The sequence below is a fragment of the Panicum hallii genome, chromosome 3, assembly GCF_002211085.1.
Source record: "Panicum hallii strain FIL2 chromosome 3, PHallii_v3.1, whole genome shotgun sequence".
NCBI classification, from domain to species: Eukaryota; Viridiplantae; Streptophyta; class Magnoliopsida; order Poales; family Poaceae; genus Panicum; species Panicum hallii.
In genome coordinates, this window is record NC_038044.1 from 9,620,066 (window position 1) to 9,639,531 (window position 19,466).

At 48.1% G+C, this 19,466-nt stretch overlaps 5 protein-coding genes across 9 annotated transcripts; 4 read left to right on the forward strand and 1 right to left on the reverse strand.

The window, feature by feature from the left end:
- The first annotated feature begins 165 nt into the window (after nucleotides 1-165).
- Nucleotides 166-5,881, forward strand: LOC112887236. The gene is made up of 7 exons (XM_025953363.1): nucleotides 166-285; nucleotides 465-515; nucleotides 1,978-2,103; nucleotides 2,205-2,263; nucleotides 2,366-4,138; nucleotides 4,819-4,960; nucleotides 5,049-5,881. The coding sequence occupies exons 3-7, from the start codon at nucleotides 1,986-1,988 to the stop codon at nucleotides 5,738-5,740; spliced, it is 2,784 nt and encodes a 927-aa protein (XP_025809148.1). The 5' UTR covers nucleotides 166-285; nucleotides 465-515; nucleotides 1,978-1,985; the 3' UTR covers nucleotides 5,741-5,881.
- Nucleotides 5,882-6,178: 297 nt separating this feature from the next.
- LOC112887146 (SNF1-related protein kinase regulatory subunit beta-3) lies at nucleotides 6,179-9,857 on the forward strand. Of its 2 annotated transcripts, none has more exons than XM_025953244.1 (4): nucleotides 6,179-6,431; nucleotides 6,713-6,771; nucleotides 9,103-9,147; nucleotides 9,223-9,857. In XM_025953244.1, exons 1-4 carry the CDS (start codon nucleotides 6,194-6,196, stop codon nucleotides 9,529-9,531), a joined length of 651 nt encoding a protein of 216 aa, XP_025809029.1. In that variant the 5' UTR covers nucleotides 6,179-6,193; the 3' UTR covers nucleotides 9,532-9,857. The 2 variants fall into 2 exon arrangements, with proteins under 2 accessions (XP_025809029.1, XP_025809030.1); XM_025953245.1 differs by having other exon boundaries at nucleotides 6,325-6,431; nucleotides 9,098-9,147.
- A 566-nt stretch (nucleotides 9,858-10,423) lies between these two features.
- On the forward strand, nucleotides 10,424-13,165 carry LOC112887143 (abscisic acid 8'-hydroxylase 4-like). Its single transcript, XM_025953237.1, has 7 exons — nucleotides 10,424-11,803; nucleotides 11,913-11,992; nucleotides 12,107-12,193; nucleotides 12,297-12,375; nucleotides 12,444-12,550; nucleotides 12,642-12,766; nucleotides 12,889-13,165. Exons 1-7 carry the CDS (start codon nucleotides 10,720-10,722, stop codon nucleotides 12,980-12,982), a joined length of 1,656 nt encoding a protein of 551 aa, XP_025809022.1. The 5' UTR covers nucleotides 10,424-10,719; the 3' UTR covers nucleotides 12,983-13,165.
- A 203-nt stretch (nucleotides 13,166-13,368) lies between these two features.
- LOC112887145 lies at nucleotides 13,369-15,005 on the forward strand. The gene has a single exon (XM_025953243.1). The coding sequence runs from the start codon at nucleotides 13,616-13,618 to the stop codon at nucleotides 14,735-14,737; it is 1,122 nt and encodes a 373-aa protein (XP_025809028.1). The 5' UTR covers nucleotides 13,369-13,615; the 3' UTR covers nucleotides 14,738-15,005.
- A 418-nt stretch (nucleotides 15,006-15,423) lies between these two features.
- On the reverse strand, nucleotides 15,424-19,220 carry LOC112887144 (peroxisomal membrane protein PEX14-like). 4 transcript variants are annotated; one of them, XM_025953241.1, is made up of 11 exons: nucleotides 19,048-19,220; nucleotides 18,716-18,924; nucleotides 18,569-18,620; nucleotides 18,275-18,450; nucleotides 18,005-18,188; nucleotides 17,763-17,933; nucleotides 17,536-17,567; nucleotides 17,400-17,442; nucleotides 17,240-17,307; nucleotides 16,285-16,329; nucleotides 15,424-16,180 (listed from the first exon to the last, which is right to left on the reverse strand). In XM_025953241.1, exons 1-11 carry the CDS (start codon nucleotides 19,103-19,105, stop codon nucleotides 15,743-15,745), a joined length of 1,476 nt encoding a protein of 491 aa, XP_025809026.1. In that variant the 5' UTR covers nucleotides 19,106-19,220; the 3' UTR covers nucleotides 15,424-15,742. The 4 variants fall into 4 exon arrangements, with proteins under 4 accessions (XP_025809026.1, XP_025809027.1, XP_025809025.1 ...); XM_025953242.1 differs by having other exon boundaries at nucleotides 18,716-18,921; nucleotides 19,048-19,219; XM_025953240.1 differs by having other exon boundaries at nucleotides 17,240-17,310; nucleotides 18,716-18,921; nucleotides 19,048-19,219.
- Nucleotides 19,221-19,466: the final 246 nt, after the last annotated feature.

Here is a 19,466-nt window from a genome sequence, read left to right on the forward strand (position 1 = left end):
CGGGATGCTATCGAACTCCAGCATCCAGCTTGAGGTGGCAGGCTCGCTCGAGCTCGGCTCGTTGACAGCCCAGCCCCCTCAAGGGCTCAGGGCTTCAGGCTCATCTCTGCTTCTTCCCCCTTTCCCTTCATTTCAAAAAAAAAAAAAAACACTCTCTCCTCCCTCCATTTCAAAAAACACTCTCTCCTCCCTTGTCTTCCTTCCCTGGCGGCGACGACTGGGCGAGCGGCGGGGCCTTTCGTCTCGTCCTCGCCCAGCCGTTCGCCGGCGACGAGCATCCACCAGGTATGCCCGCCCCTTCTCTTTCCTCCTGCTGTGCGAGACGGAGCACCCCAAGCCCTAACAAAACTATTTGTATTCGGATCTGATCCAGTTGCAATTTATTACCTGCTAGCCTCGATTTCGTAGTATGCCCTGCTAGCCCAGATCCTCCCCATCCTGACTTTTTCTTCCTCTTGCAGCAGACCCGCTGTACCGCCAGCAAGGAGGCCTCGGAAGCCCCTCCGGAAGGCAAGGTATGCCCTGCTCGGTTCCTCATATACCAGGCGCTCGCTGCACTCTCCAGTTTGAGCACTCGAACATACCAGTTCTTAGTAGTATAAAGTTAGTTGTTTATAGCATTATTGGTTTGGTTATTTATTAGCTCAGTAGTACTTAGTTGCATGAGTTTGTCGCAAAAAAAAAAAAACTGCAAAGTATATTATCATGATGCCTTTTTCATACGAGGGAGTTCTCAAATCCTGGCTATAACTCTAAGCTTATCTGAATTATTTCCAATCTTAACTGAACCTTATGCTAAATAGACTACATGGATGAGTTCTGACTTCTGAGGCTGTTTTTCCTTTCATATGTGCTTTTGATTTGTATCTGTCAAATTTCTAATTGCAATTTATCATTGGTTAAAACGTTTAGATGGATGATTTGGCTGTCAAGCGGTGCAAAATTATTGGTCAGTCTGCTAGAGTTTTTGCTACAATGTGCATAGACGCAGTTTGTGCCACAGACCACCTGTCACCTAGGGTCCCTTAGCTGAAAGAGACAAAATTAGGATCCAAACCTTAGGTTCATTTTCCACAATGATAACCAGCACTGTGTAGAACAACTTCTCATGAGGAGAGCCCCTTTTTTCTACTTGTGCACACTGCTTAGGACAAAAACCGCTTGCTTACAGACATAATTAACAGCTCAATTGAGGAACAGGTTCCCATGTTCCTGCAAGTGGTTGTCCACAATTGTAGGTTTAGGTTGATATAGCTTAATTTTAGAAGAGTTTTGGAAACAAACAGTCGTTATGTCACCAAATTCTCTATGCTATTGGAGAGCTGTGTGGAGAGAGATGATACGGCCGCCATCCCTTGAGGTCCACCCTAAAATTCAATCCGACTGAACCATTTGTTTTGCAGGTAAAATTACAAAAATTAACTTAGTTCTACTAGTTTAGAAGCTACAAATAACTCCCATGCTGTTGCCCCAAAACAAAAATTAGCTACAAAAATTACCTTCCATAAAATCTGTAGCTTCTAAACTAGTAGACCTCCTAAGTTAATGAATGATGGTGCTGAATGTGAGTACTTTTGCGCCTTTTCTTGGTTATACTAGCATACCCTGTAAGATGTTGGTGTAGAATGTGAGTGACTTTGGCTTATTTTGTTGCATTAGTACGTTTTCTGTGAATCCATTAGGTTTTAAGTTTGGTTGTCGTTTCAATACTACAAACCTCTGAACTCTAAATACTTTGATGGTTCCAGCTGCTGAGTGTTGATGTAGTTTACATGTAATAGTTTACTTCATCTGTCTTTTTTCTACCTTTTTATCCTAAGAGGTTTCTTGGATTCTAATAAAGATATTTCCTACTACATTAATGGGGTTTCCTTCAATTTGTCTTGTTGTTGCTTTCCGTTGACATGCGTTGAATATTGATTCACCTAATTTCCGACAACCGCAGACAGTTATTTTGCTATCTTCTATCTGTTGCAGGTGGGCCGATGGGGTCGGAGAAGGGTGGAACGAAGGTTATTGGCGGCGGCGGAGGTGCTGGTGGGATCTTCAACCTGTTCGACTGGAAGCGCAAGTCGCGCAAGAAGCTGTTCTCCAACTCGCCAGGTAGGTGTTTGTAAGAAATCCTCTCTCACTGAACCTTCCCGGCAGAGCTGTTGTCCCTCTGATTTATGCTTTCTTATCTTGTTCGTGTTATCTGTTTGCAGAGGGCGCCAAGCTGGTCAGGAGAAGTGAAGAAACCTTGCCATCCGGGCGTCTCCAGTTGGTGAGTGATATTTCTAGGTCTCGCTCGTCGCCACGAACGATTCGATGATGTTGCGCTGGTGCAGGGGCTTGTATTCACCTACGTTTGCTGGATAAATTTTAGGTTGATGACGACGAGGGGATTGGTGTCACAAGCTTCAAGGGGAGCAGTGACTACAGCTGTGCTTCTTCAGTGACAGATGAGGAAGGGCGTGAGATGAAGGCGCCTGGTGTGGTGGCCAGGCTCATGGGCTTGGACGCCCTGCCCACCTCAGGTGTTCCAGAACCATACTGCACACCATTCCGTGACACAAGATCGTTCAGGGACAACCAAAGCCTCAAGAGGAGTCCTGAGTACTCCATGAATGACCAGTTCAGTTATGTTCCTCGAAGAGTTGATGGTTATATGAGGAAGCCATTAGATTTCAGAGCACAGAAGATGCCAAGCAGCCCGATTGAAAGGTTCCAGATAGAAGCATTGCCACCGAGGTCCGCAAAGCCCCTACCAATGTCTCATCACAGACTGTTGTCTCCCATCAAGAATCCAGGATTCAGTTCAGCGAGGAATGCTGCTCAGATCATGGAGGAAGCAGCCAAGATTCTTCAGCCCAGGGCGCAATCCAGTTCTAGGGAGAAAATCTGCTCATTCAGCCCAGCTCGAATTCCTTTGAGGGTTTCGGAGCCAAGAGAAAGCATATCTGCTTCTCAGAGGACTGTATCTCAGAGAGCACAGTCGTCCAGGAACACTCCTGAGCTGCCAGATGTGAGGTTCTCCAGAGGGCAGCAGATGAGCCGGAGCTGGAACAGTGAAGAAGATATTGTCATATTCAGACCATCGATTGATTCTTATGAGATTAACAATCCTAGTTGTTCAAAGAACAACAAGGGAAAGTCTATTTCTTTGGCAGTCCAAGCAAAGAACAATGTGCAGAAGAGGGAAGGCGCAAGTTCTGGGAGGAATTCAGGAGTACAGAAAGAGCATGATGACCATAGAACAAACCAACCTTTTAGGAGTCAGTCTAATCACCAGAGAAACAAGCAGCAAAAGAAGGCATCATCATCTGGCACTTCGTCCCCTGTCCTTCGGCAAAATAGTCAGAAACAGAATTCTCTAGTGACCAGAGGCAAGGTAGCACCGAACAAATCTGTCTCAACGCAGCAAGGCAGAAAGGTGATGGCAGGAGATTCGTTTTCTGGGAAGATCAAGAATGGAAGCAAGGTATCTAAAGGTGGTGGGAGAAAAGACATTGTGGAAAGCATAACTGGCGATAGGGAAGGATCATCATCAAACAACAAGGACTTCCCACAAAAGAAACGTTTGATCGAGAGGAACTCCACCAATGAGAAGGGTACATTTGTTCCTGAAAAAACAGTGGGTAAACTTCAGAAGCAGGTTCAACCTAATGTTGTTATGGATGAGCACATTAAGTGGGACAAGGAAAGTAAAGACACTACAGATGTTGTGTCATTTACCTTTACCTCACCCTTGGTCAAACCATCAGCAGGACCCTCCAGGTTGGCGGGTAAATGGGACTCAAGAAGCAATTTCAATCTGGATGCAGGATGTGATAAAGATGATTCAGATAGTAAGACTGAAGGGCCGTCATCTGTGGGTCTGAACTTTGTAAATGGTGATGCCTTGAGCCTTCTCCTAGAAAAGAAGCTGAAGGAGCTAACATCAAAAATTGATCCATCCATCACCTTCACTAGGGGTGACACATTTACGGCTGCTACTTTTAACTTGGAGGAAGCACCAAGCTCTTCCTGCAGCAATTGGGGCTCAGAAAGCGGAGTATTTGACTGTAGCCCTTCTGAAGTCAAACCTTCTCAATATGATTATTGCCCATCAGCCCAGTCATCTACGAAAGGCCAGATTTTTCGTGGCAGTAAATTAAAGGTAAATATCTGTTTGAGTTCCCCATGATCTTTTGTAAATAACATGATTGCACAACAACAGTTCTACATTTCACACGTTATTTCTTTCAGTAGTGGAGCTTGGAAAAGATTTTATGTCATAATAGAATTGTATACCTCATGTACTTGCTCACTGCACATACTGTTTGTGGCAAAGTGTTATTACTAAAACCTTCTTGTGAAATGAGTAAAGGCACATGAGTAGCTTCTCTGTTGGGCTACTCTAAAGTCAACTTCATTATCTGGAATTGGATTTCATCAATATGTTGTGTTTGACATAATCATGACATGACACCAAGCTTCAGCATGAATAAGTTTCTCTTGAACTTTCTGCACTGTTACACTTTCTGGTGGTTGGATAATATAAATTTTCTTTTTGTGATGCTTGCGTTTTAGCTTCTGTGAAGAATGCTTATAATTAATATGCAGGAGATGCGCTCTGTTGATTCCAGCAATGAGGAATAAATAATATGTGAAATGATAGAAATGGCAGGAGTCCTCAGTTTTCTTTCTTTTATGGTTGGACAGGCTAAAGGTTTCTTGGTAACATTGGACGTGTACTGTGGCAAGTAATCAGTTCTAGTGTTCTCTTAGTTGCATGACTCCTTATGTGCCACATTCTAGCGTAGTTGCAGTTCTAATGCATATTTCTCTTTGATTTAGGTTGAGGAACCAGAAGAATGCTGCAGTATAACTAATGCAAGGAAGGAACAGGAGCATGAAGATCTGAGTCCCCTCTCCGTGCTTGAACCCACCTTTCTAAGCGAGAGTTGCTGGTCTTCCGAGTGTTCAGTCAGCAGCGATGGTAATTCACCTAGCATGGAATTCTGCAATTTCTAATTGAACTGTTGACATTGTTTACCCCTGAAGAGTATTCATTTTATTTATATCAGGGAGTAAGGTGGCGTATTCATCTTATTCTGAAGTTAAGACTATCCCAGTGAATTTCTTAATGAATCCACCATCAGTTAACATTGAGGCAAAGACTACAGACTCAGCCTCTTCCGCATCAGTAGATACTTCAGATATCTCAGATGTCACCCAATGTTCGAAGAAATCAAGACACACAGAGCTGGAGTATGTTGAAGATGTGCTAAGCAGCGTCAACTTGACAACAGATGAACTAGCGTCACTCTTTGTCAATCAGGATGGATCAGCTTTGGACCCGCTCCTCTTTGAGAAAGTGGAGAATATGCATGTATATACACAAGGGAAAGAGCCTCTTGGTCGTCGAGGCTACCGGCGGCTGTTGTTCGACTGCGTAAATGAGTGCCTGGAGACAAGACGCGGTACCTACTTCCGGGCAGGATATGCAGCATGGAGCAAAGGGGTGGCATCGCTGAGCGGGGGCGTAGAGACCGAAGTCTGCAACGAGATCACCAGCTGGAAGAGCATGGGGGAATGGGTGGAGGATGAGCTTGTCGACAAGGACATGAGCAGCGGGCTGGGCACGTGGGTCGATTTCCGGGTGGAGGCGTTTGAGGCCGGCGAGGAGGTGGAGAGCGAGATACTGAGCTCCCTGCTCGACGAGGTGATCGGCGACATGGCCGTGAGACGACGGCAGGAGTGTAAATTTGTAATTTGAGATGAATGCTGTAGCTTTTGCTCTGTAATTTTGTTTCGTTCAGTTGTTACGTATCCTCCCATTTATTCTGTCAACCCAGACCTGTTGTTCAATTCAGTGATAAATGTTATTATTTACCCTGTTGCATAGACAGTTCATGGATCGCTTTCAGCTCGATTACTGAATGTGCTTCCCCTGCTTCTGCTTGGCATGGCTCCTGAAGATTTTACCTCTGTCTTCCGTAACTCGATGACCATTTCTACTGTGCTAGTTCAATGCGAAACTTGCCTGCGTATGCTGCAACCATTGCGCCTCCCACGTTGTGGCGCATTGCGATGGACCTGTAGCTGTCGGAATAATGTGGCCTGCACAACTCGACCGTTGCAAGCGCCATCAGATCTTTCATGGGCTCGCCGACAGTTCAAACCCTGTAGGCTCGGCGGGAACTCAGGCTCACATCGACCTCGGCTCGGGATGCTATCGGGCTCCAGCATCCAGCTTGAGGTGGCAGGCTCGCTCGAGCTCGGCTCATTGACAGCCCTCCCCACTCAGGGCTCAGGGCTTCAGGCTCATCTCTGTTTCTCCCCCCTTTCCCTTCTCTCTGACTCTCTGCTCCCTTGGTCTTCCTTCCCTGGCGGCGACGACTGGGCGAGCGGCGGCGCCATTCGCCACGTCTTCGCCCACCCCTTTGCCGGCGACGAGTATCCACCATGTATGCCCGCCCCCCTTCTCTTTCCTTCTGCTGTTCGAGACGGAGCACTCCAAACCCTAACAAAACTATTTGTATTCGGATCTGATCCAGTTGCAATCTATTACCTACTAACTTCGATTTCGTTTGCGAAAGTTATCGGTGTACATGTGTACACCCATGTCCTATGCTGGGTCCGCCCCTGGTGTACACTGGGTCCGCCCATGGCGCATGGAGACTAGGGTTGGCCCTCCTCCGACCGCCCAGATCCTCCCCATCCTGACTTTTTCTTCCTCTTGCTGCAGATCCGGTGTACCGCCAGCAAGGAGGCCTCGCAAATCGCAATCCCCTCCGGAGCAACAAGGTATGCCCTGCTGGATTCCTCATATACCAGGCGTTCGCTGCACTCTCCAGTTTGAGCACTCGAACATACCAGTTGTTAGTAGTATAAAGTTTGAGCACTCGAACATACCAGTTTTGAGCACTCGAACATACTTAGTTGCATGAGTTTGTCGCAAAAAAAAACTGCAAAGTAATATTGTCATGATGCCTTTTTCATAGGAGGGAGTTGTCAAATCCTGGCTATAACTCTAAGCTTATCTGAATTATTCCAATCTTAACTGAACTTCATGCTAAATACACAACGTGGATGAGTTCTGAGGCTGTTTTTCCTTTCATATGTGATTTTGATTTGTATCTGTCAATTTCTAATTGCAATTTATCATTGGTTAAAATGTTTTAGATGGATGATTTGGCTGTCAAGCGGTGCAAAATTATTGGTCAGGCTGCTAGAGTTGTTGCTACAATGTGCATAGATGCAGTTTGTGCCATAGACCACCTGTCACCTACGGTTAGGGATGCAAATTATATATATTTTGGGTCATTGGGTCGACCCAAAAAGTTGATAAAATGAATTAGAATGGCATTCTGCGTAAATAATTTGGGAGGAGAAATGAAATAAAGTGGCATGCCATCATAATTAATTAGCTGACCCTAAAAACACTATTGGGTACCCACTTGCATCCTGCTACGGTCCCTTATCTGAAAGAGAAAATTAGGGTTGAAACCTAGGTTCATTTTCCACAATGATAGCCGGCGCTGTGTAGAACAACTTCTCATGAGGAGAGCCTTTTTTTCCACTTGTGCATATTGCTAAGGACAAAAATCGCTTGCTTACAGACATAATTAACAGCTCAATTGAGGAACAAGTTCCCACGTTTCTGCAAGTGGTTGTCCACAATTGTAGGTTTAGGTTGATCGCTCAATTTTAGAAGAGTTTTGGAAACAATCAGTTGTTATTTTACCAAATTCTCTATGCTATTGGAGAGCTGTGTGGAGAGATGATTTGGCCACCGCCCCTTGAGGTCCACCCTAAAATTCAATCCGACTGAACCAATTGTTTTGCAGGTAAAATTACAAAACTTAACTTAGTTCTACTAGTTTAGAAGCTACAAATAACTCCTGTGCTGTTGCCCCACAACAAAAATTAGCTACAAAAATTATCTTCCATAAAATCTGTAGCTTCTAAACTAGTAGACCTCCTAAGTTAATGAATGATGGTGCTGATTGTGAGTACTTTGGCACTTTTTCTTAGTTATACTAGCATACCCTGTAAGATGTTGGTGCAGAATGTGAGTAACTTTGGCTTTTTTTTTTCCTTAGTAATAATGTTTTCTGTGAATCCGTTAGGTTTTGAGTTTGGTTATCATTTCAATACTACAAACCTCTAAACTCTAAATACTTTGATGGTTCTTCCAATTGCTGAGTGTTGATGTAGATTTCATATAATAGTTTACTTCATCTGTCTTTTTCCTACTTTTTTAGGCTAAGAGGTTTCTTGGATTCTAATAAAGTTATTTCCGGCTACATTGATGATGTTTCCTTCAATTTGTCTTGTTTTCGCTCTCTATTGACATGCGTTGAATATTGATTCACCTAATTTCCGGCAACCACAGGCAGTTATTTTGCTCCCTTCTATCTGTTGCAGGTGGTTACCCAATTTGACTTAATGTGTTCAATTAAAATAATTTAACTCGTTGGTTCCTGCCTATTCCTATTGCCATAGTTCCAAGTCAAATTTGGCCAAGGATAATACGAATTACCAATTGGTTCATGTGTTTACTTGAAATCAGTGTTCTAATAACTGAACTATTAGCCAAAAGGGGTCATTTCCATGGGGTCCTGATTACTTTAAGTTTGAAGGGTATTTCACAGGCTACTACGGCTTGGTTGCATGATCCAGGAGTGCTCAAGTAGCTGAGATGATTTATGACTGCGCCGTTTGTCTTAGATGCCATTGTTGACAATTCCTAAGTTTCTATCATCAAGAGTGATACATTACATATCTTTTATGGTATATAAATAGACATAACTTCAATTCAAAGAGAAAAATCAGTTACAACTTGCAAGGATGATTCCTGTGCTCACTACAAGATCAAGTGTGAGAGGGAGCACCGTTTACAGGGTTTTAGTACCTTTTAATATTTAACTAGTATATGATATGACCATGATCTTTTCCCAAGAACTTTAGTCCAAAATTGATCTCTGGGAATAGCATTTAGCTCCATATTGTTACTTGAAATCTTGTAGTTAGTATGATCATGGCATTTGGATTGTATTTTCTAATGTCCCTGTGCAGATTACTTCTTTAAATTCTTTACTAACATGAACATCTTCTATTATTTCTCCAGTGTAGGCAACAAGCTGTTGGAATATGGACCAACATGGCAGGGATGACCATGTAAGAACTATCAGAATATAACCTTGCATAGGTTCCCAATTACTTCCTCGCTTATGATGGCTAACCATGATGCAGGAAGGGGTCCATGTTGTTGGATTTGAAGTCCCACCTTCACCGGATGCTAGCTACAACAACCCTGTTCCTGGAAATGAAGATGAAGGTCGGGAGCCCCCATTGGTCCCTCCTCATCTCCAGCATACGGTACTGAGCTTCCCACCAAGCCAAGATGAATCAAGCCCCCTACCTCAACCCCAGACCGTTGTGCTCAACCACCTTTACATCGAGAAAGAGAACACAAGATCCGTGGTTGCTCTGGGGATCACACACCGGTTCAGGGCGAAGTTTGTGACAGTTGTTCTTTACAAGCCAGTGCTGAGGCGGTAGGGTGTGGCTATTCTGTGCCTTGCTCCTGCTTCCATTTCTCTGCTCAGGAATGGTAATTAAACACGCTTGGGTTGGGACCCACCGAAACAAATAGAACCCCTCTCCTGTTGTAGTTGTGCAGATTCTGCATAAACAGAAGAAACCCCTGTTGTAGTCGGTGCAGAAACATGCAAGAAACCTAGGCTGCCCGTCATTTTCGAATGATTAGCCGTGTACTTAATTGGCTGTTGGTGGTGGCAATGATGGTCCTGTTGTAGTTATGATCTGCGCAGCTTAACTCAGTGTTGTGTCGTTGACAAAATAGTGAGAATCTGTCTGGTGATGTACGTGGGTGTGTGACTGAAACTTTTTCCCCTCGATATGGTTTCAGCAGTGTGGCCTGTGGGCAGAAACCTGGAAGCTCAATCGAGAGTGCATTTTAGGCACCAGCTGCTGCTAGTAGTGCTGTTTGGCAGTAGTCTTGTGCAGACTAGCTAGATGCTACTTCCATGTGGCGGTCAACATGATGGTCCGATCTTGTGCGGACTAGCTAGATTCGTGATGGTGAGGATCGAAAGGCTTGGCAAGGTGGCCTCCACTGCACCCTCCAGGTGCAGCTATAAAGCAAGCAAGCAATCGGAAACGCATGATCGACGACATCCAAGCAAAGGCGCGCGCACTGGAAACATCTGTCGCGGGAGTGATGATGCTGCTTGTCACATCACATCATATCCACACATCGATCGAGGAGACGTGTGCCATGGCGAGACGGAAAGCACCACCACTCTCGGCCGGCTCTCCTGCTGCTTGACGTCAACGATGGATGGATGGTGGATCAATAGGGTTTAGGTGCCCCGGTTGCTAGTGCTCGATCACTGCTCAGCAGGTCGATCCATGTCGGGGCCGGGGACTGTCGCGGTTCAACTCCGGCACGCGCGCCGCAACTTTCGCGGCTGGTGGCTGGCCTGTCGTGCCCTGCAACCTGCATCAACGTGATTGACTGACACCAGGCGGCGAGACCATGGGCTACCGATCGAAGAAACAAGGAGCATCTATCTTCTTCAGTAGTGGCCGAGCTGACCTCCTGATCCTGACCTGACAAGTCACCCCACTGTGCCGCCACTTGACGGACTCGAGGGTCTAGGCAGGCTTTAACTTGAGCTGTTTCGGACGAGCACTGGGGAAGCCAAGTTCTTCACCGTCGTATCCATGGACGGCGGCATGCGCCACCACCAGCTCGAAGCAGCAGCATGCCAAAGCCAGAGTCTTCTTCCTCCCCCTGCTGGCGCCAGTTCCTGCGGCATCTCCTTGGTCGCCGCCGTCTGCCTCTTTCTCTTGGCCGCTTCGTCGGCGATCTACTGCTTCTGTGTCGTGATCATCTCATCTAATAATGAAAGCCTCCTCCTCAAGCTCAAAGGCAGGATTTCCAAGGAGAAGAAGAACCGGCGGCATCAGGACGATAATGCACGACCGCCGGAGCCGCCGGGAAGGGGGAGCGGCTGGTGGTGGTCCGTCGTGGAGACGCTGGCCTTCGTGGCCGCCAACGGCAGCGGCAAGGGCTTCTACAGCTTCGTCCACGCGCGCCACCGCCGGCACGGGCCCCCCTGCTTCCGCACCGCGCTCTTCGGCGCCACCCACGTCTTCGTCTCCTCGCCCGACGCCGCCAGGTCGCTCCTCGCCGCCGAGCCCGCCGGCTTCTCCAAGCGCTACGTGCGCACCGTCGCGGACCTCCTCGGCGAGCACAGCCTCCTCTGCGCCTCCCACGCCGCGCACCGCTCCCTGCGCCGCGCCGTCGCGCCCCTCTTCAACGCCCGGGCCACCGCGTCCTTCGCCGCCGCCTTCGACGCCCTCACGCTCCGGCTCATGCGGGACTGGGCCTCCACCTCGGGCCGCTCCGCCGCCGTCGTCGTGCTCGACGCCGCGCTCGGCGTAACCTTCGAGGCGATCTGTGACATGCTCGTGGCCACGCTGCCGCGCGACGCCAAGAGGCAGCTCCAGGGCGACGTGCTGGCCGTGACGCGGGCCATGCTGGCGTTCCCGCTCAGGCTGCCGGGCACGAGGTTCCACGCGGGCCTCCAGGCACGGAAGCGGATCATGGAGGTGCTCAGGCGAGAGATCGCCTCCAGACGGCGGGACGGCTCGCTGCGGCAGCGTGGTGATCACGGCGGCGACGACATGGACTTCCTGCAAAGCCTTCTCCTCCGGAGCCAGCAGCAGCAAGCGGGCACCGACGACGAGGCGCTCCTCACGGACGAGCAGATCCTCGACAACATCCTGACGCTCATCATCGCCGGTATGTGCCTGAGATCCGACATGCTCGAGCTGAGCACACCTGCTGTGCTGCAACGTATCATAATTCTCAGAGGACGTCTATATATACTGCCTGCTTGTGCTGATTACAGGCCAGGTAACAACAGCGACCGCAGTCACATGGATGGTCAAGTATCTTGCTGACAGCAGAGACTTCCAAGAAACCTTAAGGGTGGGTCAATCAGCCAGTCCGTCAGTCCACCAATCCGAATCCGATTCGTCTGGATCTTATTCAAGGTGCCTGACGAATTTCTTGTTGATACTGATGTGTATGTAATGTATGCAGTCGGTTCAGCTGGAGCTGGCACCCAAGCAGCACCAGGATTCCCCCCTTACGCTCCAACATCTCAGCAGCATGGAGCTTGCATACAAGGTCTGAATCCTGAGCATCCATCACAGCTGCCCATCTGAATTTTCTGATGCCATCAGCAGTATGCACTGGAATAATCTGGGTGTTCTTGCACTGCGCATGCTAGACGGTGAAAGAATCACTGAGGATGGCCAGCATAGTTTCCTGGTTCCCAAGGGTAGCACTCGAGGACTGCCAGGTTGCAGGTACTCGATCTGCTCGAACTTCTGAAAGCCATCGGTCTGAAAGTAGAATACTGAACGTATCGCAACAGGGTTTCAGATCAGCAAGGGCTGGATTGTGAACGTCGATGCGAGGTCCCTGCACTACGATCCGACGATCTACGACAACCCCACCATGTTTGATCCTTCGAGGTTCAACGTGCGTAAGCCTAAGATGAACTGAAGAAGGCAACTAGATAGAGCCAGTTTAGTTTTGGCAGATTAACACGTGTGCGCATTGGACTGAACAGGGGGAGGATACGAAGCCGCCGTACAGCTTCCTGGTGTTCGGAGCAGGCGGGAGAACCTGCTTGGGGATGAGCCTCGCCAAGATCATGATGCTCATCTTCCTGCACCGGCTTGTTACGACCTTCAGGTTCAGACCATTTAGCAGTACTTGCTGACGACGGCGAATGATCGAAATCTGTTTAGCCGATCAACAGGACAGGAGGGACTGAATTCAGGAAGGCTAACCGATGCTACTGGGTATTGTTGCAGATGGGAGATGGCAGACGAGGACACAAGCCTTGAGAAGTGGGCAATGTTCCCTAGGCTCAAGAACGGATGCCCCATTCACCTTACGCCCATATGATGAACTATGGATCGGATCGGATAATAACTTGGGGGTAGGAAATAGGAATGGGTCTCCTGTAAGGTTTTGTTTCTCATATATGGCCTGGAGCTAGTAGATCATCATCGCTCATCAGACCGTGTTAGAGTCGCGCTCATGGGATGAATGAACAAATCAAGCACGCTGCTAAATCTGTATGGGAAAGAATGGCATGCTCATGTACATACTCCTAAATGATCCCATTCAACAAAAACAACAGCCCCGGCCGACTTCCCAAAATGGACTTCGATCTCTGCCTCCGTGTCATCAAAACTATGCCCACGACCAAAGGAGCTAGCTTAGCTTGTAATGGCGAAATGATCCAACCGCATTTCATTTCATTTCATTTCTGGACCTCTCTGAAAATAATCGCGATCAGCGGGGAGGAACAATGTACGCCAAGTGACACGGAGTGTCTGTTGGCAGCCGGAGCATGGCGTACACGTGGAAGGGAGGTAGAGCGCATCATTAACTATTCCCAGGAGTGGCGGGTCCCACCCTCCACTTCCAAGTCCACAGTCGAGGAGTCCACGCCACCCTGCCTCGCTGCCGTTGAGCCGGAGCTTCTTCTCCCTCACCGTCGGCGCCCCGGCCCCCCGGCTGCCGCCCGTTTCAATGGAGGGGGTTGGCATTGGCGGCAGCCCGCGCCCGCTGGCCCTACCACCTCCCGCCAAGGACGTCGACGAGGTGGCACTGGCGCTCACCAAGCGCGCGCGCAAGAGGAGCAGGTACCTCTCCCCTCCCTACACCGACACGGATGTCCGGGAGGAGGAGGTCGCCGGGGAGGGGCCGCCGCCCAATGTCTCCGCCGCGGAGGCGCTGTCCGCTGTCCTAACCGCCGCGCTTCGGCAGGAGCAGGGGCAGGGGGTGGATCCGGAGGCCCTCCGCTTCCTGACCCTGTACAGGAACAGGAACAGGGCCACCACCCTCACCTTCGACACTCACCCCGGTTCCCGTGCCGCCGCCGGCGGTGGTAGCAACAAGCCCCCATCACCTGCTGCTGCTGGTGGTGGCGGCGGCGGCCACACGATGGCCAACCTCAGTGCAGGCCCTGCCATGCCCAGGCCTGGTGATGGATCCCCAGCCCCAGCCAAGACGAAGAAGAATCCCCAAGCTCCTCCTGCCGTTGGAAAAACTGCCGATGGACAGATTCGGGCACCCAAATCGGCTGGTTTTGCTGTCAATGCAGCAAATGGTCTCGCTAATCCTTCTCCGCCAGCGAAGAAGAAGAAGTACAAGAAAAGGATGAGGAGCGCTGGGCACGAGCAGCAGCACTTCGGGAACCCCGTGGCACTTGTCCTCGACTTCGCAGCGGGAACTCCTCTGCCCTCCAAGGAGGACCTCGTCTCCACGTTCCGCAGGTTCGGCTCCGTGATCGACTCCGAGACCGCCATTGCCCAGGACAAGCACAGCGCGCGCGTGGCGTTCGCCACCAGGGCTGAAGCGGAGGCCGCCTTCAGCTGCGCGGGAGCTCTCGGCGCGTTCGGACCTCCATCTGCGGTGCCAAGCCTCCAGGACCTCCCTCCCACCGTTCGCGGCGCGCCGCCGCCCGTCCCGAAGCTCCCGCTCACAGACATCAGGAGTAACCTTGAGAAGATGATCGCGTCCTTGAACCGACGAGGACCTGAAGAAGCGGTGCCGGCCATGGGCAACCTTGTGGGAGAAATGCAAGGTCTTCTGGCCAAGGTTGACAAGATGCTGCAGGGTCGTTCTGCTACCGGCCGTCATCACCATTAGGCTCAGCTCAGCAAGTCAGCAATCAGCACCCGGCACTCCAGAAGCATGTATGGTTGCCGTGCATCTCTGCCTGACCACCCCTTGCTAGGTTCTTGTACTGACCCCTGTTCTTTCTAGCTGCTGATCGTCAGTCTTTGGTAGTTGTAGTGTAGATCCTGAGGTCCATTTCAGCAGCTGCAATACTAGTTGTCATCATCTCATTTAGTCGTGTAAATGGTAAAACTGCTGCACGCATCGCTGCTCCATTTAGTGGTAACTTGTACTAGACTCTGCTATATATATATCTTTATCATCCATTTTCAGGGTAATATCCCTAATCCCTTTGCTTTTTGTTCCCATCTAGTCCAAAATTAAAGACAAGAATCGAATAAGCACGTGTTTTTTCGTCTAAAGAAAAGAATAAGCATGTATTTGGGAAGCTTTTAGCAGGCTAACGGTAATTATCAAACAATTGAATCCTTCCGTGCAATTCCCACTGAAATGAGATGGGTATGCCTTTTGAAAAAAAAAATCCTATGATATGATGCATGCACAACAGAAATGCCCAACTGAATCTAAATGATACGTGCTGGACGGGGGTCTGAGGAGAGCATGAACTGACGATGACTATCCATGTGCACGTCAGTCGTGCTCAACCTTGGAAGACCAAGAAAGATAACAGCTCACCTGAATGGCAAACAGCAAACGAACAAACAAGCATCTCCATTTTATTCATTATGGTGCTAATAACAGATCCCACGATCCAAAGACAACAATTCACAAGCACATTTTGTAAGAACCCCCAAATGCACAACCATATAATCTTATTGATACGTTTTCTGTGTACAAAGTAGCATTAACCTAAATATAGAAACTATTTGTAAGTTCTTGAATTATGGGTATCCATCTTCCGCTGCTGTGCTGTTGTTCTGATACAGATATTATTCAGGAATATATGACAAACTCCCAGATGTACCCGGATCTAGATTAGATTGCTTCTCGGTTCTTGGTGGACCTCACTTTTACTTAGATGGCCTCTGATTGTTCTTCGATCTCGCTACGTCCAGCATCACTTGCAGCAGCTCCATTAACAGGCACCTCGGTGACAACAGCCGACGCACTTGAAGCACCATTCACCTGCATCTCACTAGCTGTCTCAGAGACGATGCTGGATGGCTGCTTAGGAAGGGTCTTTGGTTGACGTATGGCAGCCACTGCTTCTGGCATGACAACACCTGGAGGCTGAGGGGGCACCCAGCGGCGCTGAGGCAGAGGCCTTTCCTCAACCCCAGGGTTGTAGGTCAAAGGCCTTGGCTCATCTGCTTGAAAATCAGGGGCCTTTCCATTCTGGTGATAGGAAGGAGGATAGCTCTCCTGGGCATCAGTGTATGATCCATCATCACTCAACTGGGAGTTGGATCCATAACCAGGCCTCTGCTGTGAATACTGCTGCATCTCCCATGGCTGTAATTTTTTTTCAGGGAAAAAACACAAATGATGTGGAAGTCAGTTCAACTCGAAGACATCATTCTGTCAGTAAATGCAACAGACACAGGACATCTCCTCACCTTACTGCCAGAAGACCTATCCCCTCGTTGCGCAGTGGACATTGTCTGCTCAAAGCACACAGATACAATCAGGGTAGTAGTTAAGTCATAGTAGGGCACATGCTTTCAGTGACAACTGATAAGTTAAATGGTCGATGATAAAGTACATGCTGTTATGCATTACAGTTATAGATGCGAGAATGGTCAATAATACAAATATGTGAGATATTTATCAATTATGCAGGTGCATATATTTAGCTAAGAGTTCCACAAAATTATAGAAACAGATGACATCGTGACAGAGCTGAATAGCTTTCAACTGATCAATAAAGAAATCGTAGAAGAAAATATGTTAAACCATATGCACATCTCACGAATAAACGTATTTGGGAGATCAAGCAACATGTATATTGAGAAGATAATAGCCAATATATTCTAAAAGGACCAGCTTTGTCAAGAACATGAACCTCTATATACCTGGTTAGAAAGGAATGACATATCTTTTAAATTTCAGCCATGTAATCTTATCAAATAAACTATTTTAGATCTGATCAGATAATGTCTAAGAAAAATACAGAAGCAAGCATTTGTGTATGATGGATTTGCAAACAATTCTTTGGTACACAATCATATCGAACTGATTAGCAAGATGCAAAATTTTCTGGAGCTGACCAACTAAGTTTTAAACTGTTCAGAAACTTGAAAGAAGGCTGGCGGCCAGCAAATACTATATGCTTCAGATAGTTGATTAGACTGGATGTGCCACCTCACCTCAGACTGTGCGCAAGTCAATCCAACTAATTTTACAGATGTTATATGGATGCCACTTAGTTTTGCTTCTTTTGACTGGGTTGTTTCTCCACCTGGGGATCAACCTCAGGTCTCAGGACTCATGAGTACACACACCTTTGGGCTAACCAGCTGAATTTATCTATGGTTGCACAGTATGTCAAATATAAACTGGTCAGCTCCTTACCTCCGCATATGATCTTGAAAATGACCCAGACATAGGTTCGATAGGTGCTGGCGCAAATGAAGACCTCCCTGCTAAAAAAACCCAACGGTAGGTAAAGAAACAAGGAAACACCACACTCCGAAGGCAAAGAAAGAAAAAGGATATCGGAAAAGATACCAACCAGAGCCAAAGTCGCCGTTTGATGCGCCATACATGTTAGTTTGCTACAAAAAGGGAAAGTTAGAAATAGGACACCGATTCAAAGCAAGAGCATGCTTGTGGAACAGGAATACGGGATGGACATTCTAAGTGCACACCTGAGAAGCTCTCCATGAACTGTTAACTGGCCCTGGAATTGCAATCAAACAAACAGTAGTGTTGTTAGATTCTCATAGATAAGGGTCAGCAATTATATTGGAACAACAAAGCAAAATTTTCTAATTTATGGCCTGCATGCAGATAAGTTTACACAGCACGAGGTATTGTTCTGATAACAGAGCCAAGCACTGAAGCATGAAAGGCAACATCAACTGTCGACACTGACCATTCCTTATAGCAGGAGAGGCATGCTCTTCCAGTGGACGGTACTGAGAAAACCTATCCTCCCTGGTAATGTTTATGGACTCCCTGCTATGATTGAGTGACTCACTCAAAGATTTTAACTCCTTGGCTTGGGAATCTAGAGCTTGTGTTAATGTCACAAGTATCTTCTTTTCTGCCAACAAGAATACAATAAACATTATTGGCAACAAAGAAGAAGCAAAACATGAGCAAGTGGAGTGAAACCTTCATCCTTTGAAGCAAGCAGTTGTTGGTTCGTTTTAGCAATAGCAGAAACAGCAGATGCAGAAGCCTTTACAGCCTCTGCCGTTTCCTCATCAATCTTGGCCTTAAGTTGGTTGCCTTGAGTTTCATCGCCTTCTGCTACAACTTTGCGTATCCAAGACTTGAGCCTGGGAAGGAACAGTTTCTACAAGCAAACATGCCTCGCTTAGTCAGCCAGAAAGTTGGAAACGTTTAGAGTAGTCTGGGACTCTGGGCAGCAATGAGAAATACCTTGACAAAGACAGCAGCACTGGCACCAAAACCAAGCAACAGCCCTGCAGCAAGGAATGCTCGGTACCAGCTGAACCTGGGCTGCCTACGTAGGACTACAGGGCCAGCAGTTCCTGGCTGCAGAGACTGCACTGGTGTGTAAGTTTGGACTCCAGTGGATTGATTCTGGATGTTTGCTGAAAAGCAGGCAAAGCGACACAAGGCAAGCTCGTTAGTGACTGAAATCAACCTGTTGAGATGAGAGTATGAGACAAACAAGAGGGACCGACCAATTTAACTAGTAGTTTTACTTACCCTGCTGCTGTGGTTGTGAAGCAGTCGCAGTAGTAGCACTTGGTTGCGGATCCTGCAGCAGAATCAGAAGCAGGTGAGAGGGCATGAGTAAAGCTGCTTGCGGCCTTTATCGGAGTGGATCCAAGGAGGCGGTGCGTGGTATCTTACAGGGACTCTTCGGAAGGCCTCGTCGATCTCCTGGGTGGTGAGGCCCTTCTTCTCGAGGAAGGACCGCCTGTAGACGACGGGGGAGCCCCTGACCTTGGGGTGGGAGAGGAACTTGACCGCGTTCTCGACGTAGTCCTCCCTCATGGGCTGCGGCGGCGCCTCGAACACGAGCTTCTCGGCCCCAGCTCCCGGGTCAGCATCTGCTGCTGCTAGGGCGAGGATCCCATCCAATCAGGCATCAATCAGGATCCCAAACCCTTCTAGAGTTGGGAATTGAGTCGAATCGAACACTAAGAGGAGGGAAGATGATCGAATTGGAGAGAGACAGGTACATGTGCTTGGGGATTGCTGCTGGCCGGAGCCGGAGCCGGAGCCGGTGGCGGAGGCCATGGCCTCGCCCACGCCTCTCGCGGGAGTCGTCGGGAACGGAACGGGACGGGGAAGCCGTCGTTTCCTTGTGCTTCTCAACTACTTCAATCACCTCATGTCCTCATCTGCTGCTTCAGACTTCAGTCGTGGACTCCAAAACGGAAACGGGTCGCCGTGCCGCTGTGTGGGCGCGTGCATTTCCCCCCCAACATTATCTTGCTGTTCGCAACAAATATTTTTGGCACGGGAAAATAAACTACTCCTTTACAAACGAAAAAAAAAATTTCTGTGTGCCTTTTGTAATGCAGTGTACTAATAATAAATAAATCTATGTTTGGATACTCCATTACATTTTCATAATTAGTTTTCTGTTATAATGTTT